Source organism: Myiozetetes cayanensis, unplaced genomic scaffold, assembly GCF_022539395.1.
Source record: "Myiozetetes cayanensis isolate MyiCay16 unplaced genomic scaffold, myiCay2020 scf1, whole genome shotgun sequence".
In the NCBI taxonomy this organism is placed as follows: domain Eukaryota; kingdom Metazoa; phylum Chordata; class Aves; order Passeriformes; family Tyrannidae; genus Myiozetetes; species Myiozetetes cayanensis.
Genome location: NW_026086604.1, coordinates 12282783 through 12307260, shown reverse-complemented (window position 1 = coordinate 12307260; position 24478 = coordinate 12282783). Strand labels below are relative to the sequence as shown.

The 24478-nt window shown below is 39.3% G+C and overlaps 1 protein-coding gene across 2 annotated transcripts; it reads right to left on the bottom strand.

Moving 5' to 3' along the window:
- Window positions 1-1322: 1322 nt before the first annotated feature.
- TNFRSF11B (TNF receptor superfamily member 11b) lies at window positions 1323-17862 on the bottom strand. Of its 2 annotated transcripts, none has more exons than XM_050305820.1 (5): window positions 17663-17862; window positions 8087-8456; window positions 4358-4552; window positions 3811-4035; window positions 1323-2658 (listed from the first exon to the last, which is right to left on the bottom strand). In XM_050305820.1, exons 1-5 carry the CDS (start codon window positions 17690-17692, stop codon window positions 2270-2272), a joined length of 1209 nt encoding a protein of 402 aa, XP_050161777.1. In that variant the 5' UTR covers window positions 17693-17862; the 3' UTR covers window positions 1323-2269. The 2 variants fall into 2 exon arrangements, with proteins under 2 accessions (XP_050161777.1, XP_050161767.1); XM_050305810.1 differs by lacking the exon at window positions 17663-17862 and adding an exon at window positions 17395-17524.
- Between the last annotated feature and the right edge of the window lie 6616 nt (window positions 17863-24478).

The window sequence follows — 24478 nt, the reverse complement described above, 5'->3', positions numbered from 1 at the left end:
GTCGTACTCTGCTATAGTGAAGTATAGCATGTTCACAGGGTAGTTATAGAATAAACTGCAGTCTCTGGCTCCTTCCTCACTGTTGCCAATCCTGAAGGATCACAAATATTGTATTATTTTAAATGAGAGTTACATATAACTTCTTGCAATATAGAAGTATAAGTATATAAATTAAAAACAGTACCATGTACTGGGAAGCAACTATGTTTTTCTCCAGCCAATAGCTCTGTGATACAGTTTTAAACTATGTTACTACTTGATACTAAAACTATAATATCGACTGCAAAATTGTTGTGTACATTGAAAGGATCAACATGATATTTCTTATGAGGTGTGTGGGATCCTCTTTGCTGCCAATAAGATCATTATTCTCATTTTAACACCTAGAACACCCCAAATCTCCATATCTGGCAGAGTCATGGAAACATCTGGTATCTATTTTGAAATTTGAGATTCTGTTGTTATAAACTTTTAATTATATGTAAAAACATTTTCTGTTGTAAAAGGGCGTAAATTATTTCAAATGAATCAAGACAAAACTGGGAATTTTTTGTTTGTTCAGGACCATTTCTCTGCTACACCAATAAATGAGACTTTAATAGCATGTGAAATTTAAAAGGGAGTTAATTCCTTTTTATACAAAAAGTGATGTGAGAATTCAGTGAAAAATGAAACCCAAGTATTTTTAAGGAGTATGTCTTATTTGTACTCTGTAAGGAGAGCACTTCTGATGAGCACCTATCATATCAGGTAGGAATCTCTTTCTCATTCTTTGCTTAAGATCCTCTCATCTGTAATATATGAATATTTGTCATACAAGACTAAACACTGATGACTTTTTCTTCTTTTACACTATAGAAAAAAATTGTTGGATATTCAAGCTCTGTTCACATGGTTTAAAGAAAAACAGTCAAGAGTAGAGTCTCTCTCTGCAGCCACTGAGGCCTTTGGCTTGCACTGTCAACGACTACTAAAATAACATTAGCTTTTGATAACAGCACTCAGACAATCTCTGTTCCGTTTTTATGGGGCCCAAGGCTTTGTAGGTGCCTCATTCTGTAGCTGAGGGAAGTGGTAGATGACTACTTTTCTTATGTGACCTCTCTGTGCTCCCTTCCTTTAAACATAGTGGCAATATGTGAGGCTTTCCAAGCCCGTCAGGGCCATGCATCATCTTTCCTCCATGAAATTACAAGCTGTGGTTAGGGCAAAGGTTGTGAGCTCTCCAAGAATGACACCAGGCCAAGAGTGTTGCTGGGCCAAATGTGCCTATGGAGTTGTAATCAGTCATATCAAAACCACCTGGGTCTTCTGAACTGGAGCCTTTAATACTTTTTACCTTCATTTACACCTTTACAGTGACCATGAGAATCCAGTGCTGGTCAATATTTACTTGGTTCACATATTAACTACTAGACTAGACAGGAAGTAGCAGAGAGCCAAGCCCAAGATAAGGTGCAAAATCCACATAGTCTGTCTTTGTTATTAGTTCCTACTTCAGAGTCAAGAGCAAAACACCAGCCGAAAAGTAAACTGAAAAATTTAATTGTTTTATAAAATAAGATTATGAAATTCTATATAAAAATCCAGCTTCTTAAATATGGTACATTCACTTCCTCACAGAATATTTAAATATTCAGGTCACTTTTACTATATTTTCACCGTATTTGAGTTAAAATCATTGGATAAATTAAAACATCCTTACCAAAAGATACCACAACTTATACAAATAAAACTAAGCAATAATAATTTTTTAAATACAAAATATAAGGAAATTAATAACTCTCAAAGCATGCTACAAAATTTTTTACCAGAAAAATATATGGAATCATTTTTGTTTAACTAGAAAATATACAGCGTGCTTTTCATTTCTCTTCCTAAAATTCAGTCTCATACACTTTCCATTTAATTTAATAAATATGTACAACAAAAAACGTTTATTCTTTGAAGAATATAAATAGCAAATACTGGAGTAGAGCCTGGTCCAGCATTCCTTTCTCATCTAGTGACTATAGTGGGACTTTTCAACACTGAATGTGCAAAAATGCAGAATCAGGCTCTTAGTGTTATCAACGGGTTAATAGCTTTTACAAAAGTGATTTTTATTAAAGAAAAAAAAATCCAAAACCACTGCAGAAGACTTAGAACTATTCCAGTCAGGCATTTCTATAAATAGTAAAATGTACTGTGGTGAAACAATGTTCCAGTTTAATTACTGCTGGCAGTAATTAAGGAAAAATAGTCAGTGGAGAATTAAAAATATCTTGAGTTAGACACATCTTACTTTCACAGATTTAAGTTGATTCCCTACCATTTCTAAAAAGAGTTTCTGGTATAATCTGTACATTGTAAATCTGTGAAGAAACTTAACCACCTTCTTCAGACTTTGGATGGTTCGTTTTGGAAAGTGGTATGTTTTCAAGTGCTTCAGGCCATACATTAAACCCTTAATGGTGTCTTGGTCACCATTCTTTATTCTCCACAGATTGAGAAGCTTCAGGACTTGCTCTGTGGGTTGACATAATTTCGTTGTGCGTTCAACATCTTCTTTTCCCACTTTCTTGCCTGGTAAACTTGCCATCAGCATGTTGAGATGTTCAAAGGTGAGGTTCGGGTGGCCAATGTGCTTTAAGACACTGTTTTCACAATGATCAATATCTAGAGAAAGCAAAAACAAAAGAGAGGTAAGTACAGCCCATTACAGCTTAACCGTGGCCTGCAAAAAACTTCCAAAATTCCAAGGTGAATATTCCCTTCCAAATTTTTTTTTCTTTATTTCAAATAATTCTCTCAGGTTTGGTTTTTAGGCTCCAATTACGAAAAATATTTAAGAATTTAATTATCTTTGCAAATATAAACAACCTCCAAATTACAAACTTCATAGCAGGTATTTATTGCTATAGAGTTGTGTTATCTGTCCTGTAAAATGTTGCATGTATATAATAGAACTCTTAATATTTGGTTCCAGTGAATGAAAATTTAGCTTAATCTCTTCAGAATGTCTAGGCAAGTTTTGCTAAAATAGTAATTTTGGGGTTTGCAGTGCTCTATACATGTCACAGTGTGACGGAAGATACATTCTAAATAGCGGAGGGGTAAAAAAAACATTTCTGCAGCCTTTTTCAAATCTATTCTGAGTGGACAAACGTCATTTGAATGTGGTGGCTGCTAATGGTGGTTTACATAAGAAGAGTTGACCTGACTGTTGTAAAACCCTTGGTATTAACATTGCAGCACTCTTTCAGCTTTGAAACCTGTCTTGGTAGATTCAGCATAAACAAAGCAGAGAATCATTATGACAAACAGGTACCAGAGGGGGAAAAGATGGGAAAGCCTACCTGTGTATTTCTCACTGCCATGTGCCCCCACTCTGTGAATAGATGTCCTAGTCCAAAATATCAACCTCCACTTTTAGAAAAGTAGCTGCACTCTCGGTTGCAGGCGTGCAGCTCCCTCTAACCTCCACAGTCACTGCTCAGGTATAACAGTGGGAAACACTTGCCTCACTTGAACAAGATTTTTCATACGTTGTGCAGTTTCAAAAGGGGATGTTGGCCATGGCACAACACATAGTCCCAAGGGGGGCTACAAATCTGGGAAGAATTCGGTCCTCAACTTATCAGGAGAAGCTGAATTCTCTTCCTGCGTCCCCTCAACTTCACTGCTCTTACTGCATCAATAAATCTCATTCAAGCCCTGCAGGCCCAGCTCTGAGCATAACACATCACCAGGAGGTATTTGATCTCAGGCAATTTTTAAAATGCCATTTAAAAGGTTGCTTTTAACACACATGCTATCACAGTTAGATACCTTGAATAATCTTCTTGACCATATCCTGCTCTTTGTTCTGCTGCTTCCATAATTTCAAAAGCTGGAAGGTCTGCTCTTGAGGGCTGTGTCTTTGTTTAATCCTTTCGATGTTTTCTGTGCTAACCTTTGTCCCAGGCAAACTGTCTGCCAGTATGTTCAGCCAGTTAGGTGTGAGATGGGTAGGAACAGCAAACCTGAACATAGCCTCCTCACAGAGGGTTACGTCTGAAACGAGAAATAGAAGAAGATGTCAGTTGTTCCAATCTGTTACCCTGCCTGTCTCAGGGCGAAAAAAAAAAAGCAAGCAGCAAGAATGATAAGAAAAAAGGTTTAAAAAGCAGGTTAAGAAGTGGTCTCTATGAAGAGATTTCTCTCTGTGCTTGAATTCTATTTGATCTAAGCTACGATAATTAAGTCTACTCTGGCCATTACCATAGCAGGCAAATGGCTAATAAGCTAAATATTTTTATCATAAATGCTGATAAATTAATTTAAATAATAATTAAAGGTATGATTTCAGAACACTCTTCCTTAATATGATACATACCTATTCCACATTTTTGAGGTGTCATATCTGTATTTTCCTGACAGATGTTGTCACGAACCTCATTTCCCTTCAAAGTTGTTTTAAAACCCAGGGCACTACAGTTCGTGTGCTTAAGACAGGCTGCTTTGGATGATGTTTCATTTGAGAAAAATCCTTCTGGACATTTCTCACACACAGTGTCGCTCTCAGGGGTACCTGCAGAAACAGGAAAACAATGCGTCCAATTACATATAACCTCAACTGTAGGAAAAAAACCCCACAATTAGAACACAAAACTAAAGGAAAATATTCCTCTCTAAGTTGTCCTGATTCTGATTTCATATTTCTGATCTATTGAGGAATTACTTTGAAAACAAACAAACAAACAAAACAAAACCCCAAACAAAAGATTCTTTAAGAGAATTATGTTCCTGCTGGTCTATTACAGTAAATAGACTCATAAATACAGTTGTTACCAAGTTTAAAATCAAATATTACTGATTAAATCAGTAACTTAGTAAAGCAATATCTTTAAAACCTCAATTACTTGAGTCTAGTCAGACATTACACAATGTCTGATCTTCATCTTTCAACTGTACAAATACTCTGTAAAGTAATTAAGTGGCATAAAAATCTGTTTTGAATTTTACTCTGCAATAACTGCCTAGAATCTTACTTGAATGGGTTGCTTCAGTTCTACCTAAACCACAACCAAACTAAGTGTCAACTAAAGACAACATTTTTTAATCTTCTCTCTGGGCTTGAATAAAACACTACTAAAAGAAAGTATAATGTCCAGTATAACAAAACTATTTAATAAACATACATGTTTTCATTGGTGATTTATAAGGTATAGTTTTACTTCAGAAATAAATATATGATACAACAACAGAACAACAATATGTGGTTCTATCTCACTGACAAAGAGGAAGAAAATTAATACAAGAAATCTGAAACAACGCAGTCTAGCCACCAGTGGCAGCAAAGTAACAGCACTAATAATTGTTGTATATTCACTCTTAATTCATCCTTATTCAGCCAACATTTAACAAGTGCCTGAAGTCTAGTATCTAATATTGTATTATTGAACATGAACTTAAGCACATGCTCAAAATTTATTTGAAATAATTGTAAATTATATTTGAATAAGAAAATACCTCCATCTAGTGTATTTTTAAAGTATTTACATGTGGATGTTTATTTTGATGATAGCTTTTAGGTAACCTTTATTTACTTTGGGAAATCCTTAGAGAAAAAGAGTATGAATCTCAAGTTTTCCACAAGCTGTGAAATAAAGAATAGTGGTTACATACACTTGACCTAGCATTTCATCAGACAAGTGAAAACAAAGGACTTTATAGTTGCCAGAGACCCTGTACATCTCCAACCCGCCTCTCAAATCCTCTGCTTTCTGTAGCCAGTACCCAGACTGCACCCACAGCGTCTGTCCTTGTGCTTCTTGCAGAACATGCACTGCCTGTGGCTCTGGGCTGGACAAAACTCCAGCCAACAACTGCACCTGCACAGGCAGCAATTACCTGGCCTCAGACAGCTGAATTTTAGCAACTTTCCCTGCTATGGACAGGCTGCTGTTGTGTTCTGCCAGCAAAAAAGGGGAAAAAGGAGTATTCCTGCAAACAAGGGTCACTCTGCTCAGAGCTTCCTGCGTAACCCTTGTGGCACAAGAGAGGAATAAACTGGGTAATCCATTGGCATTCTCAGGGTTGAGCATGAAGTCATCCTCCAGCTTTGCCAGCTTCTTCATCGCTGTTTATCTGGCCGTTCTTGTTCAGGGCACAAACTGCCGCTGTCTGTCCATCCTTCCGCCGCTCCCTCCAATTCCCCTGGAATCCCCCATTCTTCCCAGGGAAATGTCAGCCGCCGCTGGGGAGACAGTGCTGCCTCGTAGCAGCGCTGCTGCTCCGGTACACTGCTGCTATAAACCCTGTCATGCACAGTGTCAGAGGGAACAAAACCTTAATCTGCACTCACAAAAGGGGACAACCAAAGTGATCTCCCAGTGTAATCACAAGCAACTGGCAGTGGGAAAAGAGATTTCTAGTGCTTTAAGCTTTAAAGGAGGCAATCTTTTAAAGATTTTGGACCACAATCTACTTGTGTGGGAGTGGAAGCATATTTTCCTAGAGCTAGGTTTTATTTCACCTGAATTTGCATTCTTACAAAGTTCAAGGCTATCGTATGGCAGAAAGCAGCAACACAGTATGGTACATGCTTATTAAATTCTTAGTTTTTGCCTCATGTCAAAAACTGACTATTGGCACAGGGGGATGCCATTATTTTTACAATGTTTTCATTCCTTTTTTGAGGTCTGCCTGGATTTAGCTAGTTCGTTCTGATGGTCTTTTGGAAACCAACTTTCCAATAAATTACACGATTCAACATTTTGTCTTCTTTCAAAGTTTGTTTCATTTTGAACTGAGGGATTCGAATTTGTCTACCACAGTTTCACCATGGTCTCAGGGATGCAGCAGGTTGGTTGCTCAGACAATCTGTGTTTTGTTCATCTCCCAAACTGAGAACTTCATTTCGGGCCTCTTTTGACTCGCTACTGAGGTACAATGGAACCTTATTAACCCAATCCCCTGGGTATAATAGTTTAGGTTAATGAAGTTTTACAATATGGAAATGAAGTAGCTTCCAGTGGAAATGTTTAACAGTGGCAAGGGCATCAAGGTAATGCTTTGTCAACCAATTACTCAGGGACTAGTGAGAAGCTGCAGCAGTGACATTTTCCTTATATCAAAGCTGCTCTCCAATGAGATGTTCAAAACCCAAAAGAGGACTCCTAGCCTGTCATTCAGCACAGCTCTAAAATGTACAGGCCAGCCCTGATGTTTCTCACTCCATGTATGTAATTCCTAGGGAAATCATTCTGTAGTCTGGAGACTGGTTGCCCACAGGTTTGTGTCTGAGATGCTTTGATTTTCTGCATTCCCTTCCTTCCTCAGTGCTCTTTTCTGGGCAGTTATCGAGCTCTGGTACAATGACAGTTTACAATTCTTTTGGGCTGTGTTAAATACGGGAGCTAAACTAGGCCATGGTATTTGCCAAACAATACATGATGTATTTTGTTTTGAGGGAAGAATATAGTATTGGTTTAACAATTTACGTTGTCTTAAATGAAGAATACCCTCCACCAAAAAGTGCCCCTTCGCTCTGTATCCATATCAGACATACAGCCAGCCTGCTTGACAAAGAAATGCTTGTTTGTTTCATAATAGCAACAGTTTCCCTAGTAGTTCCACTTAGGATGTTGATAATTAATTATTAACACATATTGCTGTGATGCTAGACCTATATTAATATTGTTATAATTATACACTTGGTGTCAAACATGTAGTGCTCCTGGTGTTTGTCAAGATATACAGTTGCTTGAAACAGCAGATTTCAAAATGAAAAACATTATTATTTATTACACACACAAATACTACGTTCCAGATAATGTTCCTTTAAAAGAGGCAATCCATCATGTTTCTCATTAGAGTGCAATTTGCTACATTTGCTACTGCCATTAAGTTATATATTACAGCACGAGCAGAGTATTCCACTGAGAAACGTTCCTTTGGCTACAGTCCAAATGATGCAGACTAGAACAGGTTCAATTGGCTTTACAATTTACTGTCCTGTAATTTCATCTGCACGAGCCTCTTTCCTAACCTTGTAACTGCCGCCAGTCGTCGACGTGCGGCAGAGCTCTAATTCAGCCCCTGCGTGTTGGCAAGTACGTACCTGGCTGTGCCACACCGAACCCGGGAGGACACTCCGTGTGCTTCAGACAAAACTCGAGCTCCAGGTACCTGCCCGGGATGCACTCACAGATGCGGTTCTGTGTGCTGGAGCACTCCTGCTTGACGTACTGCAGCTCCTTGCAGACGGTGCTGCAGTACTGGCACTCGTCGTGGCTGTTCCACTCCTCGGTGTAGTGCTGGTCCGGGCACGGCGCACACCGCGTCGGGCTGGTGGCTGTGCAGTGCTGCTTCACGTAGCTCCCGGGAGGACACTGGTCACACAGCAGCTGACGAGACGTCCCTGGGTCGTAATGGCGATACTTGGGGGGAGAGTCAACCTGGATGGTCCACTTCACAGAGATGTCCAAGAGCTAGCAACACGAAAATAAAACATCACTTCCTTTAGTTCTGGGGAGCACTGTGATCGAAAAGAAACCTACGCTTCAATGAGTTTATGAGTTTAGTCATGGTACTATCTTCAAACAAATGTTTGCCTTAGAATTTGTAAGATATTAGCCAGCTTTCAGACTCTCACACGTCTGTCTGAGAATGGGAAAATTTTAGGATCTTGTCTAGCAAAACATCCCAATCTTAATATTTCCTTGTTCTTCCAAAGATGTAGATACTATGCTTCTCCCATTTACACCCTTTTAATATCACTGGGCAATGACCTTTTCATGCCTAGTACCAGAGAATCTGGTGCACAGCCAAGGTGGGGATTATGCCTGTTCCTAAGTTTTTAGTACTTCAGATGCAAAAGAAATTGTGTATGAGCATAAAAATCTGACTAGTGTATTGCACCATCAAATGGTTAGAACAATAGAGGTTACTTTTTGATACATTCTTTTTAATCCTGCACTGAAATACAACAGTTCTGGAGATAAAATGTGGCAGCTATGTCCAGGGTGAAGATGCAGTTTCAGACAGAGGTAAGAATACCACAGTTTATGAAGGGTACATTAAGGATTTAATTGCATGAACTGGAAGAGGCCAGGCTAATGCTTTCATTTCTTATGTAAAACCACAGGCTTTCAGCTGTTGTGAGGAGCTGGTTCAGTACTGGCACATGTCATGACAGCTACAGCCCTGCTGCTTCCTACAACAGTCTGCTTTGCGGGTGTGATTTGGGACCTAGAGATCTGAGACAACACTACCCTGCTGCAGAGACAACCTCCATATCACTTCATTTTTGCCTTATAACTAAAAATTTGGTTATATGATTCAACCAGTTTACCATTAAAAAAACTATTGGGAACAGCTCATTGTTCTCACTGAGAACCTAACTCTGTCCTGTGCTTCATGAATGGCTGCATGTGCCATTTCTCTTCTAAAACTTGTACATTTTATAAAGATGAAGTATATTGGTTCTGAATTAAGATAGTTTTCAACATATCCAGTCAAATTATACATACAACTCATTTGTCTTTGTTTCTATTTTAATCCTGGTCAGCCAATTCAATTTCAAAAATATATTTTCTCTTTTTCAATGCGGATATCCCCAAAATCTAAATGGAATTAATTCTTTTTCTTTTTTTTTTTCCCGGGCTTTGTATTTCCTAGAGGTTTTTCATCTAAGGGTCTCACTTCTGCCATGTCATGGCACTTCTGAAGTGATAGTTTTATTAGGTTGTAAAGGACAATTTAAACAGTCATCTGCATTAGCAAAAGTCACAGCGATCACCAAGTGATGCCTAAATTAGGAACTCCTTCTGCTTAAGAAAATACTCTTAAATGTATTCTCCTATTACCTGTCTACGAATCCACTTTTTACACAGCTTTTTTATACAGCTATACCTAGACAGCCTGAGGAATGAAATACAGAGAGTGTGGCTATTCCCTACAGCCTCTTGTAGTTACCCTTGACTAAGCCTGGTAATTTATACAATCTGTGTTTTCTACAGGTGGAGAGCCCATTTTTCTTGTGGCCTCAACATACAATCCTTTCAAGAAATTCCTTAATAGTCTTTGAAGTTTGATGTACAGCTCCATTTTCCTTAAATGACTGAATCTGTTTCATGTGATCTGTTTAACAAAGAGGGTGCAGCACATTTTTTAATAGTGAATGGCTTTCCATTGATGAAAAATGCCCCCACCCTTGGTAAATCTACATCTGTGACGCTAGTAATAAGGAAGTCCTGGTAATCTCATTAATTTTTTATGTGAACAGTAAGGTTCTCTTCTATATTTCTAATTCAGTAACAGCTAATACAGCATACCAGAGTCCAAGACTTGCATGGACAGATGCATTCCCTTTACAGAATATACCAGATTGCGACAGACAGCACAGATGCTCCAAACATCAACCCCCATTTCATGTGTCTGTGGAAACCCAAGACAATACCCAATGCAGATGAAAATCCGACACTGTGAAAATTATTAGGGGCAGCAACCAGACATATGGGTAGTACATCCTTGTGCAGGAACACTGGGTTTCCTGCTCTGCAATTCACAGCTCACAACAAATCCGAAACTGTCACTGCAGTAGAATCTTCTCTTCTAGGTTGTGCCTCTGCCCTTGGTGACACATTTTCATGTAACAAACAGGTAGGTGAATCATTTCGTGGCTATTCAACTCTACTCTGAAACATGTAGGAACAAGAACAATAAGATTTTCTCTATTTCTCTTACTCAGCTATTTACATTGGAAATCGTGTGTGAGGCAAGTGAGGAGTTTTGCTGCAGGGGATAACTCAGCATTAAAATTAATTAAAATTCAATAATCATGAGAGCATGGGGAGTTTTAGGGAAAAATGGAGACACTTGCTTCCTGAAGAACCTACAGCTATGTGAAATAAGCCAGGAAAAATTGAAAACAATTCAACATAATTTGAGGGGAGCTGATGTAAAAAACTGAGCAAAACGAGACTTGAACAATACTTGTTTGAGGCCTGCAAAGTTTTGCCTTTGGAAGAACCAATAACTATGGACTAATAGTGTCAAACAGAATATTATTAATCCAAATGAGCATAACCAAACCCCATAATAATAACATTAATAAATCGGCATCAATAAAAATACAATTAGTCCTTCCATTTGATTTTTTTATTCGTGCTTTTAACACAAAATCACATGAAGCCTGTCTTCCCTTTTATCCTAGAAACACACATTATGCAGCTGCAGTAATCCATTGAGCAGTGGCTGAGCCATATGTATGCAGGATCCACCTATTTTATTTACAAACAATTACAACAAGAAGATTCTTCAGTCAAACTCAAGATATTTATGCAATCAATATCTCAGTATTTTACCAGAGCATTTTATACATAATTTTCAATATAGAGCTAGATTACCATTATTACTACTGTTTGACTACCATGATTCTTTCAGCACAGTGAGCTGTGCAACTCACTGCCATAGGACATTGTAAACAGCTGAGTTCAAGATGTTACTTGACGTAGTAATGGATGAAAATAATAAAGGGCTATTAAACATAAACATCACCTTTTGATCAAGAAATCCCAACCCCCAAATTGCTTGAGTCTGAAGGACTGTTTTGGAAAAATAGTGATATTTTTCCATTTTTCTCTTCCATCTCTTCTAAACATCAGATATTAACCCATAGACAGCATATGGCTTGGTTTAGGACATTTTATTCTGGATTGGTTTTTTTAGCCAGTATAGCCATTAGTATGTTGCTAAGCACATTTCTAGACTCCAATCCCCAATACCACACTTCATAAGACTACTGTAAGTTGCTTAATAATGCTTAAGAGAAATGATCTGCAAAATTGTCTTTTATGGAGGCTGAAAACACCTAGCATAACTGAGTATTCTAAATATTGATATGCAGCCTGCAAATCAGAAGTTATCTTTGAACCTACATCAAGTGCCAAAGGCAATCTATTTTTCAGATGTTTTACAAAAATTCAGGAAAAATGCTTGAAAGTAATTAAAAATAATTTTTAATAGTTTTGCAGCAGCAATTCGGCACAAAGAGAATAAAAAGACTCTTCTTGTCTTCCAGTTCACAGAGTGAGCTAGAGGGGAATGTCACTAAATTGTCCTTTCTCCTGTCCTAGCACACACTGAGTTTGTGCTTACATTAGGAAGTTGAATCACCTGTTACAGCAGATTTCCAGAGCAAAACAGATGGTGCCGAGCACCTGACATCCTCATTATGCAGGATTCAGAGGGGATATTTTGGACTAACTTCAGTCTGCTCTCATGGATGAGCACGAATTAGTGGCTTCAGTGCATCTGGTGCATCTCTGGAGTCTCTCTCTTGATTTACTTTCATCAGTCCAGTTTACTTTTGTAAATCCACTTATTCACTACATTGTTATGATATGCAAACTAAAATACAGTAAGTAAGGTTGGTCAGGAGAGGTCCTTCAAAAATATGTTCCTGAAACAAATTAAAATGGTAATAAAATGCATTTTATGTTGTTCCTGACATTTCCTGTCCTAAACTATGCTATGACCAACTTGGTAGCAGATTCTTAGCTACACAAAACCTCTGATTGATCTGAATGCCCATATTTAAGGGTGGTCTACACAGGAAGCATCTGAATCTCTACTGTAAGAAACAGCACTATCTGAGCACATGAAAATGCCATGATTAAAACTTACAAGTTCAAAACATTGATCTTCCCCAAAACTTCACAGAAAGCAAGATTTCTTCTATAATCATTCTGGCACTGGCCTGTTTTGCTCTTACTGGAAAAATTGGCATGTTCCAATTTGAAAGAAGGAAGAAACTATAAGTCTGTCTTCAGTTTACTGGAATCAGAAGTAGGGACAATGAACACGTTCACCCTTTAACCCTCAAGAAACCAAAGCTGGAGTACATCAGAACTACACTTGGACAAATTCATGGATTCGTCATTCCGAAAATTGTGTAAAATTCTGTTCATCCTTGTTTAGGAAAGGTTAATTCATCTGGGAAGCAGTATAGAGAAAGTTTAAAAGGAAATTAAGAGCTTCATTTAGAAGAGGATCTTGACTTTTCCAGGAGTTTGGCAAGTCACAACTGCACTTATAGATTTGGTACAGATAGTGAACACACAGAGAGAGAACTTTCTCCATTAAAGGATAATACTGGCAAATGAAAAGCAGATTGTCTCATCCTAGGAAGATTGGAAACAGCCTTTCACTGAGAAGCAGGTGCAAGAAATCCAAGTAGTTTAAATATAGCTCTCAATGAATTTCTGAAAGTAAATGTGGCATTTGGTTTCCTGGAAGAGCTGGCAAATGGACTTGAAAGATCTAGGCAGTTTCTTTAAATTTTAAACCCTAAGCAAGTCCTTTTTATCCCAGCACTGATGGAAGACAATAATGCTCAGTATCTTGTTCATCTCAACAAATTAACTGTTAGTCTGATTCAGAGTGCACTCAATTGCAAACAGTTTTCCTAGCAGTAGTGAAATGCAAGATCAATTTTAAAAAAATCCCAAAGGTTGGGTTTTTTTGTTCTATGAGTATGAAATGTTATCAGTAACAAAACAGTTACAGCAAAATCAAACCAAACTAAAGCCTAGTATCGTTAACTACATCTAACAACTTACTGGGTTAAACAGTTCTAGTATCATGGGCCCACTTCTGAAAGGACTGAAAAACTCAATCTTCATCCATCTCCCTGGAGAAAATCCTGGGCACCTCTCAGTGTGTTGTCTCTATGTAAGGAATTGGGATGAACTGTAAATATTGAAATACAAGTCTAGTGCAAGTCAGTGTCATGCAAGTAAATACTAAGAACTTACTCAAAATGAGTTACCCAGGGTTAAAGAGCAATTCTTTCACTGTGTCACTCAACATGTTAGGCCTGAAGCTATATTTCTCCATACCATCTTTATGTCAGCATAAAAATGCTGACATAAAAGGCCTGTGCAGTCCATTTATTTGAGTCCTTGGAAGATTCTTTTGAGAGAGAAATAATGTGATTGTAAAATTTCACTTCAGATCTTGGGTATGAAAAAAGTACAAACCCTTTTCTTTCATCTTTAAATGTAAGGCCATGAGCTGCTTGCTTTCTCTGGTTGAATTAAAATGAAGTAGAAGACAAAGCACATGAAGTAAAAATCCTTCAATCCCTTTAAATCACTGCTTTGTGATAGAAAGAAAAGTGGCTTTTCAGCATATGAAAATATTATTATATAGCTTGGCTTTGTGGTTTTGGGTTGTAGACCAAAGGAGAATGTTTAATTTGCTGAGGAAGATAAATATGTTTCTGTTTTGCATTCCACAAGTATTCTGAAGCATATTTTCTTGTGTGATAAATAATCATTCAAGACATCTGTAAGATTGCTCCTGGTGTTTGCATTGGGTTCAAAGTAAAACCTCACAACTCTCCTACTTTGCCTTCTACACAAAGCATTTGGACCAAGCTAAGGCAGGAGGCCTTCCCATACCGTCAGCCCTTGGGCAGAATGCCTCACTGAAATCATGCACAGGCCCTGAAAAATCCCTCTGGCAAAATATAGCACTGAATGATGTTATCAAGGTCCTCCTCACTGATAGCTTGTATCTCTGAATCCAGTACATGACAATGCCATGCTGTTCCATGTCCACCTATTGCAAATAACCATCATAAAATACTTGACAGCCTGGGAGAAATTACTCCCATCCATGTGGGAGAGACTCTGGTCTCATCCTTCTCTCCTACTTGTTCTGGAGGCCCATGCAGTCACGAATTTACCCTCTGTGCTCTGCAGCACTGCTGACCTGTGGGTTGCTGTAGGCTCACTGAGAGCACTGCCCAGACAAAGCACCTTTTGGCAGAGCACAGGAGAGTGCCAGGTACACAATGGAAGCTAACACGAAATCATTCTCACTGGTTTGAGTTCAGCTTCTAAGGCTGTTCCACCATTCTGCCAACTGTTTAATACAATCCTTTGGACATAACAGGACCTACTTTTGTTTGGAAGGTGCTCTGTGGAGGCCGCTTTTTTTACATAAGGAATAATAACTGGTGACTCTCCTCAGTGACCTGCATTCAAAACTGGGGCTGTGAACCACTGTCTTCCTTTCTCTGTCAGTAAAGCAGTATGTCAAAAAGTCAAGTCTTGTAGAGACTTTTGCAGACCATTAGTTGTCATTCACAAAGAAATTTAGGGGTCTAAGCTATTGTTTCATTTTCAGTGATAGGAAAATGACATGCAGCTGAAAAGCAGTTTTACATCTTATCAAAGAAGTGTTAAATGAAAAGTCTTCATTCGTATGAGTTACCATTTACCTTGTAGAGGGAGAAAACAGGAAAATCCAGCCAGATAATCTCCAAAAGATGTCTTATCTATAACGTATATTTTGGAACATTATTCACCACAGTGTCAGCAAGATTGAGAGTTAACCTGAACTTGGGATGTTCCTACGGTGACTACAGTCTGCCTCTGCCTTTACGCTGACAGAATTCCTAACAACTGACAAGCTAGCTAGAGAAACAGTATGTCCAGTACTTTGTGCAAACAGGTGTTTCTACAGAAGGAACGAAATTAATTTTTCCATGAGATTTGAACAGTGGGTGTTGCTTAAATTGTGACAATATCTTTTAAAAATTCTTCTGGTAACCTTAGTGCTTTATTTTTAACCAACACACATGCAGACAGACAGAAAGAAAGTCAGACAGAAAGATAACTCCTACACTCGCGGGCTGCAAAGCCACTGCTGCCTACACACAGCAAACCCAACAGGCAGGCCAGAAAAAGCATGTCACATGCACCCAGAGATCCAAAATAGAGAAAGGTCAAGTTTAAGGGTCAAGATAGTTACGTGACAAGTAATGAGATTCAGCTCTGGAGAATTTCTTTCCATTCAGTCCAATTTCATAATGCTTGTCTGTTTATAAGCAGCCTCAGTGTTCCAGCAAATAACACGAACATGAACACAACACCACTGCAGGTCCCCCTTCTGAAACCTTAGCAAAGACGCCAAGGCTGAAAGTACATCTTGGCCAAAAAGTCTTTTTAGCTATGGTGTCCCCAAACTAGATTTAAGGTGTGTAAGCCAAACATACACAACTTCGAACTGCTGTTGTGCCTCCTACAAGGGTTCTTATAAAAGAGATACTGAAAAGACTTTTCTGAACTCTAGCTATCTGACAGTACTTAAACTTCACTGATTTTACTTAAACTTCACCAAACTTTAAATAAATGGTTTTAAAATAATAATAACAAAATACAGTTGAATGATGAAGGTCTATTGTATGTATTCCTGCCACTCATGTATTTCAGTTCCAAGACTCATCTACCACAGGATTATGCTGAACTTCACCAAGTGTATTACTTTATGGGAGAACATGAACAAGCACATGAATTTAATCAAAATCCTGATGTGATTATTTTATTACATCCATAGATAAGAAGCAAAGCTGATAATGAGCTATTGCTGAAATTCCCATATTAAATTCCCATGCTTTAATGTTGACAAAGGAGCATCACATGAGATGAAAAACTTGTCCTGCGTTTCAGTCTGCCGACCACAAGCCTGACAAATTTTGCTTCCCTTGCACTATTAATTACTTTGGGTTTGTTTCTCAAAAAACCCTTTCAGAAATTTGTACAGAGAGTAATAAACATGCATTACTCATCAGATCCTGGAAATCTCCTTGCATTTATAAAAAGGTTTCAGAATAAATGGATCTCAGTTCTAATGCTCTGCCACAACATTAATGCCACTGTACTCACCAAAACAACACAGGAGTAAGTTACTCTGCTGGTAGGAATAACAGCCTGCTCTGAATATTATTTTTTAATGTTTTTCTTTTAATGTTTTCTTATACCAAAGATGAATAGCTTCCAAGTAGATGTTACATAGGATCTCCCTCTATGCAGGTTTTAATTAATCTGAACTCATATACAATTCCATATGACTAAATGGATTAAATAACATTTTGAAAGATTTACCACATCTCTAAATTTGCATCTGGGAGCATCTCACTAAATCTCTAAGTAAACAAAAACTTATTAGAGCAGGAGGTTATACTAGATTTCATAACACAACTTTTTCTGTAATAGTTACTGACAGAGCTACTAATTCATCACTTTCTTGCACATGAAGCTGAATATTATAAGCCAAAACGAGCATCACACACTTATGCTCTTTTTTTTTTTTTTTTTTTCTCCCCTGGAGGTCACAGTGGTTTTCCCCAGTAAGAAAGGCAGCCCAGTATCTGAGATACCAACAGTGCCACTGCAAGCAGAGATTAGAGGCAGGCAGTGATGGAGCTCATGTATATCAGAAACAAACATCCCAGCCTACAGTTTCCAAATTAATTCCTAGATACACTGTTTTGCATCAGTCCAATATGATGAAGCCTTACAAAAAGAGGGAGGAAGACAAGAAAAAAGGCAAAAGAAAAGCAATTCATGCCGCTACCTTGAGAATGGGATGAAAATCCCTGCTGTCTCCCTGGAGCTGGACGCGTCCATCACTCTTCAAACTCATCAGGAAAGTTAGGAGTGATGAAGTGAAAAGGGTTTACCAAGAAAACTGAGAGAAAGCAAAATAACCCCCAAACAAACAAAACCTGCAAAAAACCAAAGCCAAAACAAAAACCCCCGAAGAAAAGCCGTGTGTCTGTACAGCCTGGTGTCTGAAGCTGTAATGCATCCTAGAGCCTATCTGCCCCTCCGAAGGGACTTACCACAAGCGTGCAGCACAGGAACTTGTTCATTGTGGTCGGTGGAAGAAACCTCAGTGCGCTGGGAATCAGGCAGAGAGTCAGCGCCAGGCTCCAGCAGCTGCTTACATTCCCAACATTAAAGACACGATATATATATAGTCCCGGTGTAACAGGAAGCTTGGGCTCAGCTTTGATCACACATTCCCTGCCATGACCAAACTTTTCTCTCGCGCACTCCCCCTCACCGCCCCCCCCCCCCCTTTTTTTTTTTTTTTTTTTTTTTCAAGGAACCTGTAAAACTTGGTGACTTAATGGAACCCTTTGAGCGCCGTAACCACAGACTGGAAAATGCAGGAGGGAGTGTCAGGGGCTGGCCAGGGGAGGGTTTAATTGGGCTCTGTCTGGCTGTCTGGCTGTGCCCGGCTCTCCCCTCAGCAGCGGGGCCGGACGGGGGACCCTCGCCCCGGGGGCACGGCCGTCCCTCAGCTCGGCTCCCCTGGGGCTCCCAGCGGCGGGGCTGGCTGGGAGCAAAGGCCGGGGAGGTGGAAGCTGAGGAGAAGGAGGATCCCTGCTCGTTTCCCTTCCCTGCTGAGGCAGGAATGCGAGGAATGGCCCCTGCCGCTCGCCGAGGCAACACCGGCCGGTGGCCGCCCCGAGGGGCTTTGCCCGAGGGAGAGGCCCGTGGGAAGGGCGACACGGGGCTTTTGCTGTGATTTCCCAGAGACAGTCGGTGTTCGCAGCATGCCCCTGCCCATAGGGGAAGCCTCACTCAGGGGGCTGTTATTCCCCCCAATCTGAGTTAGAAAAGGGCATTTTTCTAGAGCCATAAGGATCGAACCCTCCTGTTTGTGCCTCACGGGACTGCTCCGAGGGCTCCGTGGAAGCCCTGGGGAACCTGTGTGTGTGCCAGCTGTGGAGTAGAGCAGAGGTGCAGAGAAAGGATTTTTTTCTCCCAACCTGCAAATATCCATAAAGGATTATGGGAGGCTGTGGGATCCCGGGGTAGAAGCCAAGCCCAGATGTGCCTCCAGATTTCACAGATGGTTTTCTCTCCCTTTTCACAGGCCAGAACAAAACCTCAGCTCTGGATATTCCAGCTCTCGAGCATTTGAAACCTGGGGCCTCTGCTGGCACTGGGCTGTGCAGTTTTGCCCCTTTGAGTCACAAGGCTATGAGGGATTGGCAGAAATGAGGTGGAAAAAGCCTGCATATTATTTCATAACAATTCAGCCATGCTAAGTCAGGAAACCATCTTCAAGCACAGCCTTGCACATTCTTCCTTGCACATCTGTAACCATTTGAACGCCCATCAAGCTTAACCTAAGATTGAAACAGATTATGGCTTCACTCATTAGGATTACGAAAATTTAAGAGATTTGGATTAGTAATAAGTTCTTTGTAAAAGGTGATGTCAAAACTGGTACAACACCCAAGGGAGTATTGCTGGAGTATCTGTTGGGTAGTAGTCACCACTTGATTGGTATTGTACCTAGAATGGATGATGTAACTGTTCCTGTAATCTTTTCAGAACTTTTTAGTACTTTGGCATTTTTTCTTAATTATATTTATGAACATACTTTCCAGGCAAAAGGACAGTAGTGCCAATAAATAAGACCTACCTCTACGTTTCAACATTTCCATTGTGGGGTAGGGGTAAGGACTCTTCCTGACATGGACATCTCTGACCATGTCAGGGTAGCTGTGGTATTCTCCATATAGGGGCCAACTTCAAATGTCAATCATAGTGTTATAGCAATTCCATCAGCAAAAGTTATGGAAGCCAAACTAGCTATGTCTTCTCTGAGGCCAAGAGTTGGACATGGCAAAATGTCTCTTCTGACTGGAAACAGCTTGTTTCAGTGTCAAGCCAGAGGTCCCTGGAAGGTAGATGATTACTTCCCTGTCAGACAGAGTAGAAAGAAAAGCACCAAACCCATAGCAAGCTCCCTGTGGTTAAATAGCACTGAATTTCTATGGGCCTTGGATGGGGCTGTGTCTTCTCATTGCTGGTGCTAACCATAAATGTGCAACAGCTAGCTCTCTAGAGAAATAAAACTATAGCTCATAAGCCTGTATTCAAACAGGTTAATGCGTATAGACACTATTGTTTATATCAGAATTTTCTAGAGATCAAAATATTTTATGCCATGAACCGGACCCAAAACCAAATTAAAAAGCCATTAAAGTTCTTTAGCTGAAAATGCAACTATCATTAAAAAGTGGTATCTTCAATAGAACTGTTTTGTGTATATTTTTGTTCAGAGTTAGATTTGCCAACTTGTCTGAAAAGGCACTTTACTTCCACAAGCAGTGAAAAAACTGGTATAGGTCAATGACAAGAAAACAGATCTTCCTCAAACTCATTCAGCTAAGTGGAAGGGGGCCCAGGTGTATCTGTTTCAATGAGGACAGTAGGTTTGGGCAGTTGCTAAGGAGACCACAATCTTAAGGATACACGAACATGAAAGTTTCAACTATCCAACCTCATTGGAGTCCGTAGAGCTGGCTGTGGATGCCAGGAGGGAACTATATAGTTGTACTTAGCATGTTTGATCTTGAAATCACACATAGACAATAAATACAGGATCCCACACTGCCATTTTCAGTGTCACTTTCCAAGGAAGAACTGCACTTTAACAAGATTTAAACTGCAGTTTGAATGTTTTCACAAGTGTTTTACAATGTTGCCACTTTGCCTTTGGGAATTAGTTAAGATGTGCCTTGCAGAGCATGGAATCATAGGACAAGGCAGTAAACCCTGTAATAAACACTTGTCCATGCTACAACCAAGTTGTTCTCAGCAGTGTTTAAAATAACCACGTTTGTGGCTACATAACAGAGAAAGGACACAGCCTGAAATTATTTTTTTTAAAATTTGTCCTTTTAATTATTCATTATTCATAGCATAGTTTACAAAATGTAATAGGAAAAGAAACTAAAAAAGTCAGAATTTCTTTTATTAACACACCTAAAGTGTTGAGTATAGGCATTAAGTATTCCCAATATGACTAGCTTGTTTTAACAATAATTAGTTAACAATGATGTAAAAGCAGCCCTCTAGTTAATAGAAATGCTTCCCTGCAATTTGTAACAGTAGACAGACTTGAGAAAAAGGGTAACTTTCATTGGGCAGACTGGAAGTTACCAACACTCCATTGCTTTTGATCTGTAGTGACGTGCTTTTGGTAGGACATCAGCTTATTGATTCAGTAGTAGTCATATTTCCAGACAGGTATTTATCTTTCCCTGTTTTTTATCCTCACTATTTGTATTGCTGTCCTGGATGTTATTATTGTTGTAAATCTATTTTTGTTCCCATGCATCATTATAATCACCAGGTATATAAATGGCTTTGCTCTTCCAGCCTGTCTGCTATCTGGAAAAATTCACAAGTCCAGACCGGTGACTTGGTGCTGGCAGGTGAACACTGTGCAGCTGAGTCATCTCAATATATCAGTGTGATGTTTATTGAGCTCAAGCAACAAACAGTGGGAAGACTGTGGCTTCAGGCTTGGGACTTAAAGTTCACCACACATTACATTTAGAGAACACTCAGAGCCTCGTAATTAAGAGACTTCTGTCAAACTAAGGGGAAGAGGAATCTCAAAAAGATCAATTGCCTATGAAAGAAAACATATTAGTAGCTACAAGAAGGAAACAATCTGACATTCTACATGCTGTTACAGCTGTCTCTTAGAAATTAATCTCTCTCTTTAAATTGTGAGAGCTGATGATCCAAACTATCCTGAGAAAACTTTGAAAATGAAAGCTTAAAGAAAACTGTTAATTTGCAGGCAGTGCGATGGTGCAGGTAGCAGAAAAGAATGTTTCAGATTTGGCCAAAGTAGGAGAAAACCCTCTGCAGGTATTTCCCCATCCTTTTTCTCTCATATAACTCAGAAAACTCAAGGAGCAGACTTCATGCCAACATATACTGAAGGATGAGAAAAAGTATTTAGCTAGTAATGTTGTTAAAAGAAAACTTACACCTAAGTAATTATCTTTGGTTTAACTGTGTGGGTTTTTTTATCTTGTAAGTGGGTTTGCCTTTTTTATGGCTTATTTTGTAAATCTGAGGCAGATAAAAGGTGCTAATATTCCAAAAGGAAAACCTCACTTCTCAGACTGTGTCCAGAGAAGGAAATATGGAGCTTGTCCTATCAAAACAGAACTTGATTTTGATTATAGGATTCTAAGGTTTCAGTGAAGCTTCTGGAAAATTTAGTCACAAAAGGCTTATAGAGTTACCAGCCATTTAAAAAAAAAAAAAAAACACAAAAAACAAACAAACAAAAAACAACAAACAAAAAACCCCAAACATCTTCTCCAAATTTAAAGGGAAGAAGGCCATATATTCTTTGCTGTTCAGGTTTACCTATCTAGGGAATTAAGTCAGCTTGTCAGTCTGAAGAGTGATAGTTCCCTGTGCAAACACCCTTAGCTTGCAGACACTGTTGTCTTCTCTAGTCCCTTTCCAAAGTGGATTCACACCACATAATTCATCTGGATTTGTGATTTTTTTTCAGGTTTATAAGCAACCTGTATCAGTAGGACCAGATTCCTACCTTTTAGATGGATGTAGTTCAGAGTAAGCCCCACAAACAGACCTCTGTATGGGGACAACCTAACTGCTGCACTGTAAATTTACACCCCAACCTGCTTCACAGTCACTCCAACCTACAGGCAAACAATCATGAGCATACAGAGTGCTGGAGAGCTTGGACCTGAGAAATGGCAATTTCATTTAGCCATTCCTACCCTGGCCATTTTTAGCCTTGAATTTCTTCCTAACTTGATCTCTGTGATATCAGGAGGCTTTTTGCAATGATTCAGATCCTTCAAGCACTCAGAAACCCTTAAGGTTTTCTGAAAACCCCATTTGTTACCAGACAATTTGATAAGAAGGAGTCCATTGTTCCCAGAACCAACATTTCCAGTTAACACCAGTACTCTAAAAGAGTGACAGCACATACTTTACCGAAAGCTACAGAAACTGGAACTGAAACAAGACAAGCTTTAGCCAGTAAGATTTTCTGGCTAACAGGTTTTTCTTTTTTGTCTCTGCTAATTTGCTTGCTACTCTGTAATTGAAGGTCACTGGTTAAGGAAAATGGTCCTGTTAGCTCATGAGGAGCGGCTGCAATTTCATTGCTTTCGGTCTGACTTCATTGTGTATATTTGGGCAGTATTAACATGGCACCAATTTTCCCTCCTTCTACTTTTCCATATACACAAGGTTGTTAGGCCAGAAATGATGCCACACTCAGCCTTCAATGCATTTTGCATGGACACCTGAGGTTTTTTTGCTACATGCTCTGAATTCAAATCTCTCAGACACTGGATTCATTCAGCTGTGAACCAGCTATTGGCTTGTGCAGTTTGATGGGCAGCCTGTATAATTTACATCCAAATGCTTTCACCAGCTGGGGATTTCTAGGCTCTCCGCTTTCAACCAGTAAAGTATTTAAAGGCAGTTGTCATCTGTGAGAAGAAGCTGTCATAGGACCTTAGCTGCTCCTTGTGACAGTAAACATCTACAGTACAGCAGGGGCTTTCAATGTGAAGAGTCTGAAATATAGGTGAGATAATAGACTGGAACCTCAAGTGTAGACTTTGCTGAGGTTAGGCAGAAGAACCACTATGAGAGAGTACAGTCTCCTAAGGAAATCAAACAAAATAAGAATATTGAGTATAAAAGCAGTATCTTTCAGCTGCAAATATTAAGCAATCTGTAGGACAGTTCTATTGGTTATATAGATAACATTACAAATGCAGTAATTTCAGACACACAGCTTTTCTCCTTATTTATATGAAGTTTCTGACCATGCCTTCTGTCATATCACTACCATGCTCCTTCAAATTTCTCCAACATCCTCTCCTTTTCCCACTGCACTGAGTGAAAGCATCTTGTCCACGTCTTTGAGAGTGATATGGTCCTTTCCCTTACTAATTACCTGCATGTTTCTTTTTATCTGGCTTCTGTTTCCTTTCCCATGCCACAGCCCCAGCTTGTCCATTTCTCCTCAACCATGTCTATGTGTTCATCAGTACTGTCCTTGCTTCATGCATCATTCTTGAATAAAGTTTGAAGACTCTTTACTTGCTAGTCTATCCACCCTGTCTGGTAGCAATGAGTGTCTGATGGGCAGGCCATAAATGTATGTAATGTATGTGTAATATATAGAATCATAGGACCATAGAATATGCTGAGTTGGAAGGGGCCCATCATTAAGTTCAACTCCTGACCCTACACAGGACACACCAAGAATCACACCATGTGTCTGAGAGCATTGTCCAAATGCTTCTTGAACTTTGGCAGGCTTGGTGCTGTGACCACTTCCTTGGGGAGCCTTTTCCAGTGCTCAGTCACTGTCTGGGTAAAAACTTTTTCCTGATACCCAACCTAAACCTCCCCTGACACTATACGTATTATAAAAATTGAATGTATTTCTCTGCCTTCTACTTGCTGTACTTTTAAAAACAATTTGAAATTCCTTAGGAAAGTATGCTGCCTTTCTCGGACTTTGTGCAGCACCACCCAAACCCCCCCCCATTTACAACTATACAGAGAAACAACCACAATAAAGTAACAAAATCCATAATGAACACCCAATGTTTTCTCCTCAAAATGGCTGTCAAAATTTATTTGAAATTCCTTGTACAGTGTCAGCTCTGCATCTTCTGGCTTTTAAGGAAGTGAGTGCAGTGGTGCAAGCCAAGAAAAAAAGGAGTAACCTTCATGAAGTTATATTGAAGGAATATGCAATTTGTGGATCATGGCAAAAGTCACTGAGAAAGCTTGCCATGGCCCTGCAGAAATAGCACATGTTCATCTAC